Source organism: Strix aluco, chromosome 9 (assembly GCF_031877795.1).
Source record: "Strix aluco isolate bStrAlu1 chromosome 9, bStrAlu1.hap1, whole genome shotgun sequence".
Classification (NCBI taxonomy): domain Eukaryota; kingdom Metazoa; phylum Chordata; class Aves; order Strigiformes; family Strigidae; genus Strix; species Strix aluco.
In genome coordinates, this window is record NC_133939.1 from 13662722 (window position 1) to 13682509 (window position 19788).

Consider the following 19788-nt stretch of genomic DNA (forward strand, 5'->3'; position numbering starts at 1 on the left):
GCTGGGACTGGCAGCACAGAAAACAATATGGACACTATGGGATAAGCAAGACAGCCACAGAAATACCTCACTTCATCCTCTGCACATACATACAAATGCTTCCAGGTTTGGGTTCACCTCTGCCTTAAAATCGCTATGTATGAAAAATCTGCTAAATCGCCCATTTCTGTACCTGAAGTAATACTTCATCAGTCCCCCTCACAAACAATCCCATGACAATATCACTCAGCCCAACAGACAATCTGAAATCCCCAGCTGCATAGCAACACACAACCAAAATCCTCTCTCTAATGTTTGTATTGACTTACTCCTGTTAATCTGATGCACTTAAACTGACAATTTTCTGGAAGATGAAAGAAATCCACTGCTACCTTCCACAGACACACAGTGCAGCAAGCCGGGGCGGAGGTACATGCTATGCCCCAACACCCAGGCAGCTCAGGGAGCTGCAGCTTAGTGTTCGCCTAAGTTCCAAAAAGTACTTTTCTGGTCAAAAACTGGAAAAAAAAAAAAAAAAAATCCAAATGGAAAAGCTAAAAATGGGAAAAAGATTTTGTTAAATAAATAGTCTCAAATCAGGGAAAAAAAGATTAAAACCCTGGTTTTGAAGTCTGACGTATTTTTTTCTAACAATTTTGCTGCTTGTCTTTACACTCTCCAGCTCCAAGCTGGAGCCAGAAGAACCAGCACACTATTACACAACTCTTCTTGTGGTGTTCCTTCTCTCCAGCAGAAGGAAATACTAGAAAACTGAGGACAAAATTTCTTAACGTAACACTAGAAACCAACTTCTTCATATTAATTTGGACTGGGAAATTTTGATAAATAACAACAGACTTTGGTTTTTTTAACCAGAATGACTGCAGGGAAGTGTAATTTCCCTCCCCAAGAAACTATACCATTTTCAGGTCAGTATCACAATCATTGGCTCAGAAAGCACAGATTAATCCTGACAGCAGGAAAGCTCATCCCCAGCTACAGGAAAGTCGCAGAGCAGCTGAGACTCGTTCTGGAGAGCCTCCCCCTGCAGCCATTCGGAGAGGAAATGCTGCATCCGACCGTCCCTCCTGTCTCTCAACACCCAGGCTCAGGGAGGGAATGGAGAACTAGAAACTTGCAGGCTCGGATGATGTATGTGATGTTGACCCCATCACCATGGAGGTCCCATGCCCTTGGTCCTCTGCAGATCCCAAACTCCTCTGTCCTGGCTTCCAGCCAGCAGACATTCTCAGGAAGAAGCTCCGTAGCATGGAGAAATGTTTGTTTTAAATTAGACTATACAAACTTTATGGATCGCCCATAACAGCCTCATGGGCAGGATTACTGCACTGCTCTACAATCCAGTCAGGCTCAAGGTTGGTACTGACCCCAGTGGAGCTTGGACCAGATCCCACTGCAAGATCTTCAGGTCAGCTACTCCACTGGTGGGACCAGACTCTGAACATCATTTCTCTCCAGGCACTGAAAGAATGGGCAAGTTTTCAGAAGAGCTCAGTCCACCAGGTAAAATGGTCTCTGGAAAAGCCTGACCCTACATGGAGACTCCGAATACTTGGCAACTTACTCCAGGGTCATTCTGAAAGCTTCACACAAAACATATGGAATAACCATCTCTCAAACCCAGAGGGAGCCTGGCACGGGAAGAAAGGTGGCCACAAATCTGAGCTTCAGGACACTTAATTAACTTTCTATCTGCTCTCAGTGTTCTTGGCAGTTCCCATCAAATGTATCTGGAGAAAATGTTTTCACATGAGGAGACGTTTGAAAATTTGCTGGCATGACACAGACCCAACACCACAAAGGGGTATGGCGCAAGAGCGATGACTACACCGGTGCTACGGCACAGAGATGCCAAACCCAACAGCACTGCACTCATAGCATAGCTCGGTCAGTAAAACTCATTATTAGTAACTCAGGTCAGAAATTTAGCTGTTAACACTGCCTGGAAGCACAACCAGCCATTAAGCTGTGAGAGGGGAATGAAACAGCCCAAAAAAGGCCCCCGACCTGCTCCTTTTCCTTAAGATTCTATACATCAAAGATTCATATTTGATGTATATTTGTGTATGTATATTTGATTCACTCCACATTTTCAGTATTTCAGCAGGAAAAACAAATCATGAAAAGTCATAGTAGGTCTTCTCAGGACACATTTACAATCATCAGCATTTAAAATCTTTGATCAAAGAGTTCTGATGCACTTACTCAGAAACAGCACAGAAGACTAACACTAGTGTCACCTGTAACTTTTCCAGCTATTATCTGAAGTGCAAATAAGTTCAATTATTATACATGAAAGCACTGTGACCAAAAAAAGGGCAAGTACTAAACATTGCTTAAAGGGACTTTTCAGCTACACATCTACATGTCTCTGGGCCAGACTATCATCTTCCTTACACAGAGAGCCAAATCACAAATGAAGTCACCACTGTACTGCTCTATGTGTGAGGATGCTAGTACAAAGCCTCGGCAGCATAGCACACCTCCCACCGCCCAGCTGAAGGTCTCTCCTGTGAACTCAATCACACTCGGAAGGAAACGGTAATGCTCGCGACACACCACTGCCAACTGTCACAGTGACAAAGAGAAAATAAGAAACTGGCAGTTAAAATTCTGAACTACTTAGACTGAAGGCTTTAGTTTGTCTTCCTTCAAGGAAATCACTGCTTTATTTTTTTTTTTTTTCTTGGTCAAACAGGCTGTCAGCTTCATAAACAGAAACCAGTAGTACACTATAAACGAACCCTTAAGATCATTTCCCGGGGGGCTTTCCACAAGGCAGTCACTGATTTTGATTTTCTTTTGGTCATAGAATGCTTCCCAAAATTAGCATTTTTCCAGAGCCATTCATTTTCTACAAAGAATAAATAATGTAGAAAAAAGGAACTGCCCAAGCTAAGTGGTGCCAGATGAGCTTGCTGGAATCACAGAGCTTTGTTTTAAAGATCCCTGACTGCTGTAAAGTCATAGCAGCAAACTAGTGCAAAAACTTTGATGCCTTGAAAGATATCCTGAAGCTATATAGTGCCAAAATACTGGGCTGTAAGAGTTCCCGGACATTTGCATCCACATGACTCAAGCTTAAATTTCAAATACTTTCCACTTTTTCCTTCTGACAGAATATTTAATGAAACCAGAGTTCAGTAGTAGTATCAGTCCTGCTATACATGTCTCACAGTGGTTTCTGCCTAGACAGCTGTTTGTGTGCTTTACACTTACAACCTGTTTGTGTTTGGTTTAAAAAGGAGGTTTTCCAAAAACTGGAAAACTATTGTTTCAACTGTCTGTACACTACATTTTTAAACATACATATGCATCTGAACACTGGACATATAATAGATGAGAAGTTGATTTTGAAAGCCCCAATAGCACCTAAAACCACATTAGGTCTGAACACATGCAAACATTTGTCATAAAACCACCACACCCGTGATACCTTAAAGCCATCACACATGTGTAAGTCTGCCGAGAGCTGACTCTTCTTTAGTGAAGAGTTGAAATGTTCCTGACATGAGAAATGCACTTGATGTGTATACTAGGTGGTAGTGGATGCATGTAATACAATATGTATTCAGCGACAGAGTCTATCATCCCAAAATCTAAAAGTATCAGTAGATTCAAGATGCAGTTACAGGGTACAGTAACAAATCCCAGCAAAACAAGCAATCCGTTTATGAAACCCTGGAGAGCAACGCTTGCAACCAGGCCAGAAGGTGAGCAGCAACACTCCCAGTATTGCTGCTTTCACTTTTTTCACTTCCATCAATAGCTACACTGTTTTTACTGTGTATCTTAATGATGTGGAGGTAAATTACACCAGCAACTTAAAGACTATGGTAAAGCAACCTTACACAAACTTATTTCCCATAGACTTCAGACAGGCTGCTCAAGTTACATGATGGCAAAGTTAAGTCTCTGGGTTCAGAGAATCAAACTTGCCCCAGTAAAGAAGGACTTGAAGCTTCCTGCCCTCCGTCACCCACTTCGCTTTGTCTCATCTCACCCACCCGCAGCTCTCCCTCACAGTACTTCACAGCACATTAGAAGAGATGCAAAACTCTGTGCTATGAAAGAAATAACTTCTAGCAATATGAGAATACACTGCAGTCACCCGCTATTAAATTCTGGCCCAGAAATGGCCCAAAACTGTGGGTTTTGGTAAGAATAGTGAATTTCCAGATAAGCAGACAGAGAATCACTGAAGTCCTACTATGAACACTTAGCTATTTGCATGTCCTTATGAAACCACTTCACCAAATGACGTCCAGCCCCAAAGCAGGGAGGTGGCAGGCGGCAAGGGGGTCCTCTCTCGCTGGCGCAGATGACAGCAGAAGCCAAGCGACCGCTTGGCCAGAGGCAACTGCATGCCCAAGAAAAGCATCCGAAAGAGCAGCGTTTTCCCACCCGGACCCAGAGGCAAGGGCAGGATGTGGGACGGGAGCCAGCTCCACAACACAGCACGCCTGTCTGCTCCCCGCTACCTGACCCCAACTTGTGCAACCTCACCAACGGTACCACCTGCAGAAGAAATGCGAGAGCTGCTCCAAAAGGAGGGCTCGTGGGCACAGCTCAGCTCAGGCACACCTGGCATTACAGCACGAGGCTGGGCAGCACCAGCACTGCTGCGTCTCCCACATCAGGGGAAAATGTATTTGGATGCAGTGATCCCTATCCCACACATGTTAAGAGAAGCAGGAAAACTTATAAACAGGGCTTATAAGCAGCATGACCTCGGAAACTATGCACCCACTGGGATTTATTATCTAGAAACAATGTCTGGCATCAAGCTTCCAGGAAAATTTACGTTTCAAAGCAAATAGCAGTCATCTCTCAGACAGGCACACGAAACTGCATGAAGACCTTGCTTGTTTTCAAAAACCACTTCAGAGTCCTCATGGGAGCATTGCCGAGGCCAGCAGCTCCAAAATCCCAGCTGCACTGCCGAGGGCTCCCAATCCTTGCGTCCCAAACCAGGCACAGAGGGTACATTTGGAAATAATTTTAAAGAAAGATTTCAGAATATTTTCGGCATCGTTTCAACCAGTGTCGCTGCCACAAATGTCAAGCCAAAAATCAGAGTGCACTGCTTATAACCATCGATAAGGTCTGCTGCAAACACAGCAATGAAAACCATACCCAGAAGGCATAGCAAGCCCTGGGCTGGAGCCCCAGCATTCCCAGCACGGAAAACAACCCTTAAATACCTGAAGCACACACTAGTCACATCTCCAGCAGAGGAGACAGGGAGGTACGCGCATGTTCAGTCCATTCACCTGCATTTTACTGAACACAAACCAGGAATGCCGCCACCGACATTAGAGGGGGAGAAGTCTTCAAAGAAGACACAGTCCCAGATCATCTCTTCTTACATTGTGTGAATAATGCTAATACCTGTATTACCTGCAAAATCAGTTTTCTTAAGTACCACAACAGAGACTCACTGATCCCTATGGTACATTCCTGCAACATCCCAAATGTGCAGTTTCCCGTGTAACTGACTGTCCCACTAACTCTGGAAAAAATACATGTAACTGCAATGTTGCTATAGGTGAAAGAATCACAAAAGGTGAAAGGAAAGGAACAGCAGAAGAAAAGCAGGCTTCACCATATCATATTTTCAAGGAAATTCCAGAAACCTAGATATTTACATTTTTCTAGGTGATTCTTCTAATCCATTTAATTCAGTTCAACATATCTTCCAGAAACAGAGAGGCTTCTTCATTAAGCAGCAGGATAACAGGAAAAGGTTCCATCAGAGAAAAGTGGAGTGGAGAACAGAGTAACAACAACAACAAAAAAAAATTTTAAAAAATAATTTAAAAAAAGTGATCACAGATTATTCCAGCAAGGCCAGAAACCAAAGCCCCAGGAAGGGGGGCACATTTCAGTAGCAGATGAAGCTTTCAGCAGTGAGTGGCCACAACAGCAGTGAGGAAAGTCCAGCTCATGCCCCAGCTCACTGCATTTTTGTAACCCAGCTGCTGATGACACTTCATTCCTATTGCGTATGCATGAGCTCTGCTGCTGACCTCACTACTGGAATTGTACCCGTCTAGTCAAGGCCAAAAATTTCAGCACAAACTGTGAAACTTGACAGGACTGAGCACATTCGGAACAAAAGTAGATTTCACACAAACGGCCACAGACCAGGAACGTGCAGCCTTGTCATACACTGTGTGGGACGGGGAAAGGAGACCCGCGAGCAATAGATGACTATTGCACACTTTGTCAGAACACGACAGGGGTCTTCACACCATGAAGCTCGCTGCCATTTAAGTTAAACATACGCAGCTTGCCTTAGCAATGAGGGCAGGACTGACCCATACCAACAGGCATCCACTTCCAAAGCTGGTTCATACTTTCCCTTACTGAACCAGGCCAAAAGAAATATTCTGAAAGATGAAAATATTTTCTCTGCCGTTTTACTTAGTACAGAGCTACAGCATGGACTAACAACAGACCTGCACTCTGCCATGCCTGGATATTAACCTAAGACACATCTGGGTCAAAATTACACCACATACAGCTCACACATAAAAACATCAAGAAAGCTGTGCCAACTCCACATTTTCTGCATCCATACATCATCTCAAAGGAAAACCTGTAGAAGATAGGACTGGACCTGCCATTAAGCATGCCCCAAATATCCTACAGTAGTGACTTGGCATTACCCATAATCACAGAACACACGAATAGAGACCATAAGACATCATCTACTCTACCCAGTGACCGAATATCCCCCTGCTACAATCAAAACCCCATGCCCAGTGCAGGGAGAAAGAAGGGAAAAAACATCCATTTATTGCCTTGCACAAGCTCTCCTCGGGAGGGCCAGGCGGCGCTGCCAGCAGCTCTGGCCAGGCTGCTGATGCACAACATGCGGTTTTTGGAGACAGAAGGGGAGATCAGGCTACTTGTAATGACCAGGTTTCAAAGGTTTTTTGGAGAAAAAAATTCAAGGGGAACATTAGATAAGTCTACTGCCCATGCAACTCTGGATCATGTGTAGATGGATCCAGCTTTCAATTACAGGATCACATGCTAGTTACTCCCAGCACCCTTCCACTCACTGCATTCATTTTGTCCACCATTCACTATGTTGTTATTTAACCTCTTGTATGAACACAGAATTATTATGGGCTTCCTGTGACTTTTCCAAGGCTTTCCCCCTTCTCCACAGCTCTTCATGCACTTCCCCAGCAACTCCTGTTGGCAAGAACTTCACTTACAGGCACTCAACATTTTGAGAGGCTCAGGACGTCTGGAGCCTCCAGCTAGAAGCAACCAACAGTAGGTTGCACAAAGTCAACAGCCGTTGCTGAGAACTCTGGTGCTCATGGCTCCCCTCCAGCAACAGGGAGGATCATGGGCTCCCCTTGCTACATGCCTGTGCTGTGCTCCAACAGGTAAGCGAGAGGCCCAGTGAGCATCCCCCCTCCAGGCAGCCCTGGTTCCCCACAGCACACGGCCTTTCCTACCCACTCCCTAAGGCAAGACCCCTACCAGTGCACAGGGATACATGAGGCACCTAAATAAGGTTACACTCACAACCTTGTTCTGCAAAACACATGCACTTGGTTCTCTTTAGCCTGGCATGCTCTTGCCAAGAGTATCAGGTATTTGTGATATTAGTATCTTGTTATTTTAACACCTCCTAATTCCACAAACGGGGCACCCAGTCAGTCAGCACGATCCAGACCAGCACAACACTACTAACCTCAGCTTTCCCCTCCTCTTTCCCTTCCCTCACCTTCTTTGTCCCCGACTGTAGGGTGCAGCCTCACCTCAGGTCCTTCCCTGCAGCAGCATAACTCCCCAGGGAACACTCCTGCCTGTACAACTGGCCCCAAATCATTAATTGCTTAACACAGGTGATCTTGCTGCTTGCGTTCAGCACAGAGAGGTTTCTGGCTAACAGGAGGAAACAAACAAATAATAGCATGCTCACACAGTTTCTACCCTGAAATCTATCAACTATGGATGTGGTACATCATTCCTATCCACTAAAAATCAAGTTTCTCACTGTAGAGAAAAGTATGTCTTTTTAAGAACAAGAATTATTCCTGTTACTGGCTGGTGCAGATTAAAGCTCATGGATCTGCTCAGCTTGGCTGTACTATCAACTCAAATCAAACCACTGAATTTTCTGCTAGATGATATCAAAGCAAATTCTCAATTTGAATTGCAAAAGCAATAATAACCTTTCCTTGTCATCTACTAAGACCATTGATTCTTATTTAAAATGTCCAGTTCTCTCTCACTAGACACTTGCTCTGGAAAACTATATGAAGTCGACACAGTGGAACTACAAAGTGAGTTTTATTTCATCTTGCTCTCTGCCTGTCTCAGATTTCACCCGGAATATGAAATATGCATAAAAGCATACATTAAAAGCGACAGAGCCAGAGCTAGCAGAGCCCGAGCTAGCAGAGCCCGACCCGCGGCAAGGGGGAGCGGGCCGCCCGGCGGGGCGCGGAGAGGCGGCGCGGGGGCGTCCAAGTCCCCATGAGCCATCCGGACCTGTAGATTTGCGGGTGGCAAACGGCTCCCGCGGAATTTTGTGTCCCCCGCGCTATCGCGGCGGGGGGACCCCTCCCGCACGGCGGGTCCAGGCGGCGGCCGGGCCGCCGGGGCTCCCCCTCACCTGAGGGGTGCGCGGGGGGAAGCCCCTAAACGGCTCTTCCCCCGCCGCAACCCCACCGAGCCGCATCACCCCCGGGGCCGGGGTGGCCGCAGCCGCCCCCCCGCCCGCGGGCACCGGAGCCCCGCCAGGAGCGCCGGAGCCGCCGGGCAGCGGCAGCCGGGACCCCGGGATGCCGCCGGGGCAGCGCCTCCCTCCCCCGCGCACTGTGTGCGTCCGTCTGTCCGTACCGTTCCCCCCCCCACCCCGCCGCACACCCACCCTCCGCGGAGGCGGGGGGAGAAGTTGTAGCAAACTCCCGGTACCGGGGGGTGATGCTCCGCCAGCCCCGCTACCGCCGCCGCCCTCCCCGCGCAGCTCGGCGGGCTCGGCCCCCCCGCCCCGGCCCGGACCCCCGCCCGCGCGTACCTGCAGCCGCTCCGTGGCCGGTTGCCACATGGTGCCGCGGCGGCGGGAGGCGCTGCCGAGCGGGCGCCGAGCGCGGATCTCTGCGGGCGCGCTCCCCTCCGCGCCGCGCTGCGCCCCGCCCCGCCCCGCCGCTCCGCCCACGCGTGTCCGCCGCGGGACGCCGGGGGCGGGGGCCACGCGCGGACCCACTCACCGGCGCGGGGACCGGCTGCCGCGCGGCATCGCCCGCGGGCTGGCATCTCCCCCCGCGGCGTGGCCGCCACCTGCGCCGCTCGCTGGGGACACGGCAGGGCAGGGCCGGGGCGCGGCGCGGACACCCCCGGCTGCCCGCACAGCCCACCGCCCCCCGGCATCGCGCTCCCCGGGCGGAGGTGCATTCGAGGGGCGCTGCCCGGGAGGGTGGAGGGGGCACTCCAGGGGAGCCCTCCCCAGAGGCCGCCTTCCTCCCACCAACTGAAACTTTTTTCTCCTGTTCTGCGAGAGGTTTAAACCGCTGCCCAGTCAGCAGGTCGCTGCCCGGCTCCGTAAGGCCCTGCCCGTGCCCGCGCCCAGGCTGCTGCTGGCACCGAGGGGCCGTGGAGCACCGGGGGCCACCGGCTGGGGTCAGGATCCCTCCTGCCCGGTCGGTCCCGGGGTGGCTGAGGGGCCCACGCCACACCGGCGTCAAGGCCACGCTCGGCTGTTCCACAGCGCCTGGCATCATCAGCTCCAGCAGGACCAGGACAGGCTTTGGGATCTGCCGCCTCCTGCTACGGGGCAGGAAAATCCCCCATGGAGCGTCTCGACCGCCCTTCCCCACCACCAGCCCGAGCCTCTGGTGCTACATTTGGGATGCAGATGGTGGAGTGAGGGCACAGTGCCATGGGGAGCTGCCCCAGCCCTGCTGAAGCTACAGCAAGAGGCATTGGGCTCTCCCTCACGTCGGAGCACAGCCCAGCCCAGGCCCCAGCCACACTTTGGGCTCCTCCTGCCCCTCACCCTGTGCGAGGCCTGAGCTGCTGGAGCGGCAGAAATAGGACCATTTCCACCCCCTAACTCTGACAGAGTAGGGAGCAGCAGATTAAGGCACAGCACTTGCAGTCAACAGATTTGTTTCCAAACACTGAGGTGCAAAAACTCGCCTTCTCCGCTCCCACAGCACACACCCACCCGCCTCCACCCCAAGACCTGACGAGATACACCCACACCTCAGCTTACCCCAGACACCATGGCGGCAGCACCGGTCTCAGCTCCAGCTGCCACACAGGCGTATAAGGAAAACTGTCAGTGTTATTAAAATAACGTGTGAATTGCAACGTTCACGTCACCCTCACAATTACCTGACTTGATGTTTCCGTCTCCTTAGATGGATCCGCTCCGTGGCGCCTGCCGGGCAGTGGGGGGGGATGCTGTCACTGACCCCAAATGAGCTGTCAGCTAACAGCGCCCTACACCGGCACGGGACATCCCTTTAAGCTGTAAAAGGCAAAAACCCAGACCTGAGCCTTCTTCTGCTGTCCAGGAGGTTAAAGGCAAAACCTCCAGAAGTACCTAAATGACATTGGTGCTTGGGCACGGTTTAGGTCATGGCAGAGCCGCATCCCGGCTACCTGGCACGATGGAGGGAGCAGGGCCAGGAGTGTGATGCAGCCATAGACCCTGGGGGTAGCGGTGGGGGCGGCAAGGTGGGGGCTCTCCCATGGCTCTGCCCCAGCACTCGCAAGGACACGCACATGCTCTGCCCCCAGCTTGTGCAGAGACGTGCAGGCATTGCTCTTCCCTGTGGAGATCAGAAATGCCACAGAAAAGGGAAAGTCTCTACAGGTTCCTGAACTGCACCAAAGAACATTTTTCCAGGCATAAAAGCTGCCCCCAGCCCTCCCTACTGACCCAGGGCCACCTGGCAGTGCCTCATGCTTGGGTGCCGTGAAGATTTGTTAAAAAGCCAGAGGAGCATGTGTCATGCTTGTCCCAGGCATTAAGCACCACACCCAGCAGCCTGCAAGCCAGCCTCCCAAATCAGTTGTGGGTGCGCCAGCCTGAGGGGCAAGTGTGATATCATTTCAGTGTCAGTGCTTTAAATAGCAAAGCAAAGCAATACTTAAGGGCATTTTCTCAAAAAGCCAGGTATCAGCTTCACCTGTGAAGAAACCATGACCCTCGCAGGGCAGCTCTGCCACATGGCCAGTCTGGAGAACCAACACCCTGAGACATGTTGCAGGATGTGGGTGAGGCTGCATCTGGTCATAGTGAGGCCTTAGTGAACTTAAACTTTTCAATTGTTTCTGAAAACACTTTACCACTACATCCTTTAGCAGTGACAGACTAATTAAAGCGATTCAAGTCTGGCAGCCTCACTTACTGATGCATCACCCTCCTCCCTCCAGGAAGGGAAGCACTAACCCTGCACCAGCTCCTGACCAAGACACCCACCAGAGCTCTCCCCACTCTCTGAGCAAGCACAGTGTCCCTGTTACCCTCTTGTTTCTTCCAGCTGATGCTTACACTTCTGTGCAAGGGCATTTTCTAAAAGCCTTGATCTTCCTCCGGTGAACTCAGGAGCAGTTTCATCACTCCTTCCCATAAGGGTGAATCCACCCGCCATCACTGCTTGAACCAGCTGGGAGCAGGCACAACCCGGGCTGTCTGCAGCAGCCCTGCACAAAGGAAGTTCAGGATCTGCAATTAGCAGGAGACCAACCCTATGGCTGGAGGCTCCTTCTCTCTTAGTTTACACGACTTTTATACAAACTAAAACAATTCAGGGGGTAAGCTGCATTTACTGCAAAATGGGTGGCATGCTATTAGAACAAACAAGAACAGTCGCTTACTCAATTTCCAAAAGGATATGAGAACAGAGAAAATGAATACTGTAGGCTTCAGGCTGAGGTTTTATGACAGGAAGGTAGGAATATGCTTATGGGTGGAGAGGAGCAGCTTGACTGCAAATTTCTGAAATCAAACTGGTTGATTATAAAGCAATCTGTGAGCCCTGCAAGCCCCACCAGCATCCTCCCTAAGCCTTACCCCTCACCAAGGCAGTGAGCAGCACTGTGGAGATGAGACAGCTACAGAGCCACCCTGCTTGGGTTTGTTTAGTCTCCAGGAGTACTGGAGCATCACATGGGTTACGGTGTGTCAGGAAATTCACCCCTTTCGGACATGCCCCGTGACGCCCCTGCAGGAAACTCACTTTCTGGCTGGACCGAGCGCTGCTGGGGTGGCGAGGGCACCAACCAGAGCCCAGCTCAGGAAACGATCAATTAAACTCGGGTGACTTCATGTCACAATCTCACTAAGATGAGGTAATTTTTACCTAGACTTTCTAATATTTTAATCCAAGCATCATTTTTTATTGGGTATCTAAGCTGTTCTGCATTAAGTAAGTCCTGCTGCCAGCCAGTCAGAGATCTTTTGCTTAAATAAATAGTGTGAATTCATATTTCCCGGATGTACTGTGTTCCAGAATGTGCCTGAAGAAGATACAGATATTTTTTCTATTAATTTTCCTTTTACTGTGCCAAATTGTGGAGTTTCTCTTCCTGTAATAAGTTAATATTAAGACAATTCTTTCCAAAGACTGTAATACTTTATGCAGGTTGGTCCCACTTCCCTCAGTCTCCTTCACTTCTGTGCTCACAGGACAAAAATACTGGAGCCAGGGGAGTTCTTGCATTTCAAGAGGGAGTATTTGATGCAATAGGACCTATTTCACTTTTATTCACATAGCAAATTTGAAGTGTTTCCAGCGACTCCAGAATATTTTCTCTCTTTTAATGGCTCCTAGTTATTTAGTGTGTCTTTCTTTTGCATCATCTCATACCCCAATGTAAGGTGTTTATAGCAACATGGCTGCTCTGCATTTGAAAACAAAAATAATCTACCTTTTTTTTTTTTAACTGTAGACATTGCTTTTCTAATTAACTAAAATTGTCTAATTGCTGATCCCAATGAATTACTGGACTTCACAAGCTCCATTTAGCTTTAGGAGCACTATTACTTCTCACTGAAACATGACTAGAAGAGTCATTCAGTTACTTAAATTCTGCTTCCCCAAATATTGTGCAGACTTTGCAAGTCCTGTTTCCAAGATCCTCTTTTTGATTATGCAACTTTACAAAGTGTACAGTTTACCTTGGATTTGCTTTTGCAGAGTAAGAGTTTGCCTAATTAGCAAATTTAATGTTCTGTAAAGTGCTGTAATTAATAACATACTTCCAAAATCTAAATACGCTTGTTACTCTTAAACATGTTGTCAACTCACTCCAAGCAAATGCAGCATCCTTGCATAGATGAAGGACATGAGATACATTGTATAAGTTTTCTGATATCATTGTGAAAAAATGTTTTGTGCGGAAGCAACCCAAAATACACTATCCAAGTAATTCAAACTGTTTTCTTTGACAACTATCATATTTTAACATTCAAGTTACTAATAAATATATTTTTAAGTAGAACTTCATCTCTTGCAGATGTCAAAGCTAGATGGGATGGCATGGTCTCAACTTTATGTCAGATAAATATGGCAGAGTAAATACCCAAACTAGAGATTTCCAGCCCCTGTGGCAGGGTGGGTGCTTTGGAGACTTGGCGTGGGGGAGCCGCGGCACAGGCACTGCTCAGGGAGGACACGGCCAGGCTGGGCCTCCAGCACCGTGGCCAGCCATGGGGTGCAGGCAAGGGGTGGCTGGGGCAGTGTCAGAGCATTGGCAGTTTGCAAATGCTGACAACAGAAACCTGGACTTTGAGGGGACTCAATCATCTGCAGGGTTCAGGGGCTATTGAGAAGCAATTTAAATTACAGTTATATCTAAATGACAGATATACACCCTTCGATAGGCACAGCAGCATCTAAAGATCTGGCTCTGTATTCCTTACCCGGGAGCTTCCTAAAGTATGGTTGCTGTTAAGGTAACAGCAATTCAACAACAAAGATGTTTCATTTGAATACTGGGAAAATGCAGATCACATATCTCCAGAGGTCCTTGATTTCCTTTCAGAATTGTGTTTTGGTAAATTGAAGGGAAAATTTATTTACATACTTGCTTACTGTACAATCCCAGCAGTGCAGTACTGTTATTTAGGTAGTCATTTTTATCCCGATGATGTAGGTGCATTGGGATGATTGCGCAGACGCGGGAGCACAGCTCCACCAAAAGTGGTTCAGCAGAGGCCACTTCTGCTCGCAGTGCATCTGGCTCATTATCCCTTTCGCAAGTATTTTAAAATGGCATCAGGAGATGCTATAAACCTGAAGCAACATGGTATTAATGATTTGTTAAATTGATGCAGCAATAAGTATCCCAGGGAAGGGATATAATTCAGGTTCCGATACACCATGTTCTCCCACCCATCCAGGCTGGGCTTGTCAGGTATCATGAAGTCCTGATTTCCAATTTGTTTGAGAAGTTCTTGCTGGGGTTCCCATAGCAACCAGGTGTCTTTAATGACCTGTGCTGGCACCAAAAGATGTTATGGTTCTGATTACCTCTTCAGCTGTAACTTCCCCACCACCTTCCCCAAGAACCAGGATAGCTACCTCTCTTCCTCTACCAAAAATAACTTGGACAATTTTGAAGGTACCTGGACTAAATAAATGCATACAATGCACAGGTAGTGACCTATTTGTCCATATTTATGTGATATCCCTTTCTTCTTCTCACCTTTTGGCCTCATCCTTAGAAAGGCAGATATTTGGTCTCACTCCTCCTTCACATTGGCACTGTACCAGTCCTACTTGCAGCAGCAGTGAAAATAAACCACCAAAGCCACAGTAGGTCAAGTGCAGAAGGGAGGTTGCTGCAAAGGTCTTGCATGGATTTAAAAGGCCACATCAGTTCTGCACAGGACAAAATATATGATAATACAGGGACAAGCAAGTTTTATTCTTAGTATTCCCGTCACCTCTGCTGGCAGCACCTCCATTGCAGCCAGCGGAAGCCCCCGGTGAGCAAGCAAAGAAGGGGCGTCAGCCTCCCAGCAAACACAAAGTCGATCTTTCGAAGCTGCCAACCCTCTCAAATCAGTACCAACTAGGCCCCTTTTTTCCTAACCAGCGTCAGGAAAGAAAGGACTAATCTGTGGATTTTGGCAGTGGCCGTGCTGCGGGGGCAGGGCTGGGGCTCGGGGGCTGTGGCTGCACCAGCTCCCCGGGCGAAGGCGGCCTCCTGGCTCCGCGCCCTGGCAGCCTCACGCCAGCCAGCAGGAAACACCGGCCTGCGGGGAATTCAGGCCGTCCGAATCTGGGCCATGGAGGCAGCAAGAAAAGCGCCTGGAGAAAGCGGGAGGAGGTGAAGGCGGCTCAGAGGCTGTGGGCCAGGCAGCAGTCCTGCGGCGAGAGGCAGGGGATACCCAGACGTGGGGACAGGGGAGAGGAAGGGCAGGCACAGGGAGTACTGTTGGCAGTCACCAGTCCCCAGCTGCCGTGTTAGGAAAGGCTGAGCACAGGGGGTCCCAGCACGGGATGTGTCCTGAGGGATCCCCACCGAGGAAGTGGGACTGGGAGGAGACAGACAGCAAGGATGAGAAAGGGGAAAAACCTGAGGCTCAGAGCCTGAGGAAGCCAAAGGATAGGGGGTTTGGGGGTGGTGAGGACATGTGGGAGGCAGAGTAAATGCCAGAGAGACGGGACAGAAGAAGTCCTCACCTCCCCAGGGAGTGCTCCTACCATGGCACCAGTGACACAGATGGTGGCCAGACACCTCCTTGCCAGGACAATGACATCTCCCAGACAGCCTCTAGCAGCAAATCTTGCATTAACATACCCCAAGAAGCTCAAGCCCAGCTCTTAATGCACCAGTTAATCTTGTAAGCAGCAGAAAACGACTGCCATAAAATCTTCGGGTTGACATGTGTCACAAACTTACACCTTCACTCTCTCCAAGGTCCAGAAGAACTTGAAACAGGACCTATTAAGACCCCTGTCAGCTCTGTGCACCTTTGACTGTATTGTCTTTATTTGTGAATTACCCCAGACAATTATTAAATACTTACTTGTCTGTGAAACAGAAATATGTACCTCCACAAATCTGTACAGAGATCATCATCATCCTACATCAGTTTTACACCAAACTAAATCCATGGCATCTTCACAGCTTCTGTCCATGACTCTTCTCTGAGTTACACTCTGTGAACTTAATTTAAATTACTTTTGATTTTTAGTAACATAAGCAAGAGGAGAATCGTGTCTATATAGATAAGCTGGTTTTAGAGAGAGCACTGAAGACGATGGAATTATAAAAAGCAATGAAGAATCATAGGTGATAAATATTTGGGCCATTTTATATGCACTGGATATTCCCTCAGAATCAGAAAATTTACTGAGAAAAGATACTTTTGACAGTCTTCAATCAAAATTTTTGTTTGCAGAGCATCACTGTAACAAGAAAAAGCTTTGGCAATCTGTGATCTAGATTTCACAATTTCCAATGACTCAAGATTATCCGTGAAAATAGGAAGTTTACTAGAAGCCACACTTCCTATTTCAGTGACATGTACCCATTAGTTATTCATAGGCATAAGGAGACTGGTCAGCTATGTGATAATCTGGGAGATGTTTCTCCTTCCCCCACTTGAGCACTCTAAAGAGTCACTCTTATAACAACCCAAGTTCTCCTGGAAATGCCTGTGCATACAAAGGTTCTTTCACAGATAAAACCAGATAATTTTCACATTGCCCTGCTGAGATGTTCATGGCAGAGGGTGTAATAGGATGTGTAACAGTACTGGTGTCATTTGTTTAATGCACTTGCTGTCCTCCACAATCAACAACAACCAGTAACAAGAAAACACTAATGTCTGAGTATGTCAAATCACATAAAGGGGCAGAAAACAAAAAACATTGTAGGACAAGGGACACATATTCCCTGCTCTGCAGTGGTTCTAGACTATAAAATGTGTGAGACAGGAAACAGAGCAGAGTTCAGGGATGAAACCACGCTCCAATTCACCCAAGCCCTAATTAAGAAAAGACAGATGGGTAAGTGGGCTGTGGAGGGTCTCCTTCTTGATCTGTAACCTGGGCACTGCACTGATTACCGGGAAGATTTTTAACATATGTGCTGCTGGGTGGATGTGAACTGAATTGCTGGAAAATACCTATAGAGGTTGTAAATACAGATTTATAAATCATCCAGAGAAGCCCAAGAATCACCCTCTTGTGTACAATAATTTAGTGGTACTCAGTCCCTTCTAAGTTTTTGGGAAACAGAATGAATGCAGAGCTCTCACTGAAGATATAAGGCTAATGTCATCAACATTTCAACACAAGATTTTACCAGGTTTTGCAACTCATAGAAGAACCCTACAAACATGTAACATGTCTTCAACCCTAGAAGAGGCAAAGATACATACAAGAAAATTAACAAACCTCAGAAGTCCTTCATTAAGCTCATGCTTAAATTTCAGCATGAGCAGTCCTCAGTACAGCAATGCAGCTGGACTCGCATGCTTTGCTTGAGTGCCGTGTGGGAACTTGTTTCAAGCTAAAAGCAAGAGATCGGTTAAACAGACTGACCCGTGACAGTCGGAGGGGCTCTTGATGGATCCATCACATAAAATGCCAATGCCACCTAGCCAGAGCAGTTTTTACGCAAGTAACATATCTATGTGTAATTATGAGATGGATTATTATGAGCTGGGATTTGCATTTTTCCTTTCAAAAAGCTTATTAAGCATTGTCTTTTTAAAGAAATTTAAGGGTTGTGTGCCTCTTTGGTGTGTAACAAAGAATACATCCCCATGCTGAGGGAAGGGATTTGCCAACTATTGCTGCAGAATATTACAGAGAAAATTACACTCATAAATCACCCCTGACACTGAAGTTTGAAGAAGAGGGATGTAAATCAGAGACGACACATAAACGAAAAAGAGAGACAATGAATTCTCAGAAATCTCTAGGCTGAGATGCTTTTGAATGAAGAGCATATTTAATTGTTAATTTGAAGTCTGATATTATTTTTCTGCCCGCAACTTCTGCCCTTCGTGAGAGGTACTGCCAGATGGAAAAAGCGATTTCTATATTGCTTATGCAAAATCAGGGCTTCTTGAAAAACAATTTAAAAAACATGGGTAGTGCCAGCCCTACTGACAGAGTAGGGTAGTGGTTTTGTTGGAAGATTTTGGTTTTCTCTGCAGACAGGAGTCCCCTGAAGTGGAGCAAAACTAGATAATATTAACCAATTTCTACAGAAATTTTGTAGTATTGCATAAAACTTTAAAATGTCATCAAAGCACCACCATATTTACCATTCAATAATCAATTCCAATTGAAGTCTTTCAAAATTCAGCAACATATATCACTAAGTAAATCACAGCTGTGAGATATTTTGATTTAAACTTAACATGTCTGTCAATACTGCTCGCTTACTACCCTATTTTAAATGTTGCATGTATTAAAATATAATAACTCTTCAAAGCTATCAGGAATTAAGGCATCTCCATGGAATTGTAAAATACTCTCTCTGTGGAAATGAAGTGGTTCAAAGACAGGGGGAATCTGATAAACTCTGCACCTAATTCAGCACTCTAAAAATCTCCACCAGGCTTTGTCCTTATCGCATGCAGGACAACGCAGGGCAAGGGGAGAAAGGGAAAGCAGCGTGCTGAGTACTGGAGATAAAAATAACTGGTCATCATCTTTTATATGTAGAATAACCTCAATTTCAAATGCATGGCAAGATGAAAGTGGAATGGCATAATAGGCACATGCAAAAGCAGATCCTTTCTTATTTACATGACGTTTTTGCCAGTTTTGTTTTGACAGACCATTCTAGCAAATGCCATACAAGGGGAAAACAACTGAAATATATGTTCAAATTAAATTAATAGGAGGTACTGGTGTCACGTACATACCACAAATAAGACATTATGGACAGCACATCTTAAGTACAAAATCCTTGAAAGAAATTATTCTGCATCATGACAGTTATTGCCTGATTGCCTTCTACACATGACAGATGCAATATAGCGAGTCAAACAACCACAGGCTGGTCTGTAGAATAAATATTAATGCCATACAATGGGATCTACAAACAAAAAGTTTTCAGCAAGTTAATACTGATTTCAGCTCTCTGTAATCTATCCATGTGTTGCACTGTGCTCTTAGAGAAAGAATCAGAACTGGAACCTGCTGTTTGTGTTCTCCCTGTCTCAATACAGTATAGGAAATAAGCTGACTTTCAGAAATTGCTGGTTGCCCAAAGTCAGATACACTAGGTATAAAGTATGCAAGACTTGGCAGTGAAGGTCTGTCATAAATATTGCTTCCACATTCAACAAAGCATTGATCATATTTTTCAACCTGGCTGAGATTTTATTTGTTAGATTTTATACAGATTCATAAATTTCACGTGTACTAAAACACGTGTAAGTCATTAGCTAAATGGGAAGTTTGGGGAAACTTTTTTTAGAATCATGGGCATATAAAAAGCCTTTCATGAAAAGATCTCAGACCATTTCAGAAACATTCATTAACTCTCCTAGTGCAAAGGAGGTGAATTTAATTACATGCAATTTTTTGAATTTAGAATAAATCACTACCCTGTGAATTTAAGGGCTGTGCTGATAGTCAGTAGGAGATTCATGGTGAGATCCCTTGAATCTCTTGTGGTCTCGTCGAGCTACAGCTGTAGGACAGTGCTCGCAATGCCACTGCTGCATTTGCAAAGACTTTTACTCTAACCTTTGAAGTGTCCCAAGCCACCAGCCTGAGGAGTGAGGATACATTCTTGTGGATACATTCACAGGTCAAATCCATGTGG

At 46.8% G+C, this 19788-nt stretch overlaps 1 protein-coding gene across 2 annotated transcripts in view; it reads right to left on the minus strand.

Moving 5' to 3' along the window:
* Positions 1-9148, minus strand: part of PID1 (phosphotyrosine interaction domain containing 1) — an 87893-nt gene extending 78745 nt beyond the window's left edge. Inside the window, exon 1 of one of the 2 annotated variants that reach the window (XM_074834543.1) lies at positions 9050-9148. In XM_074834543.1, the coding sequence (XP_074690644.1) occupies positions 9050-9079 (30 nt within the window). In that variant the 5' untranslated portion in view covers positions 9080-9148. Of the gene's footprint in view, positions 1-5648; positions 6108-9049 lie in introns of those variants that run through there. The other variant, XM_074834546.1, reaches the window with a different exon arrangement.
* Between the last annotated feature and the right edge of the window lie 10640 nt (positions 9149-19788).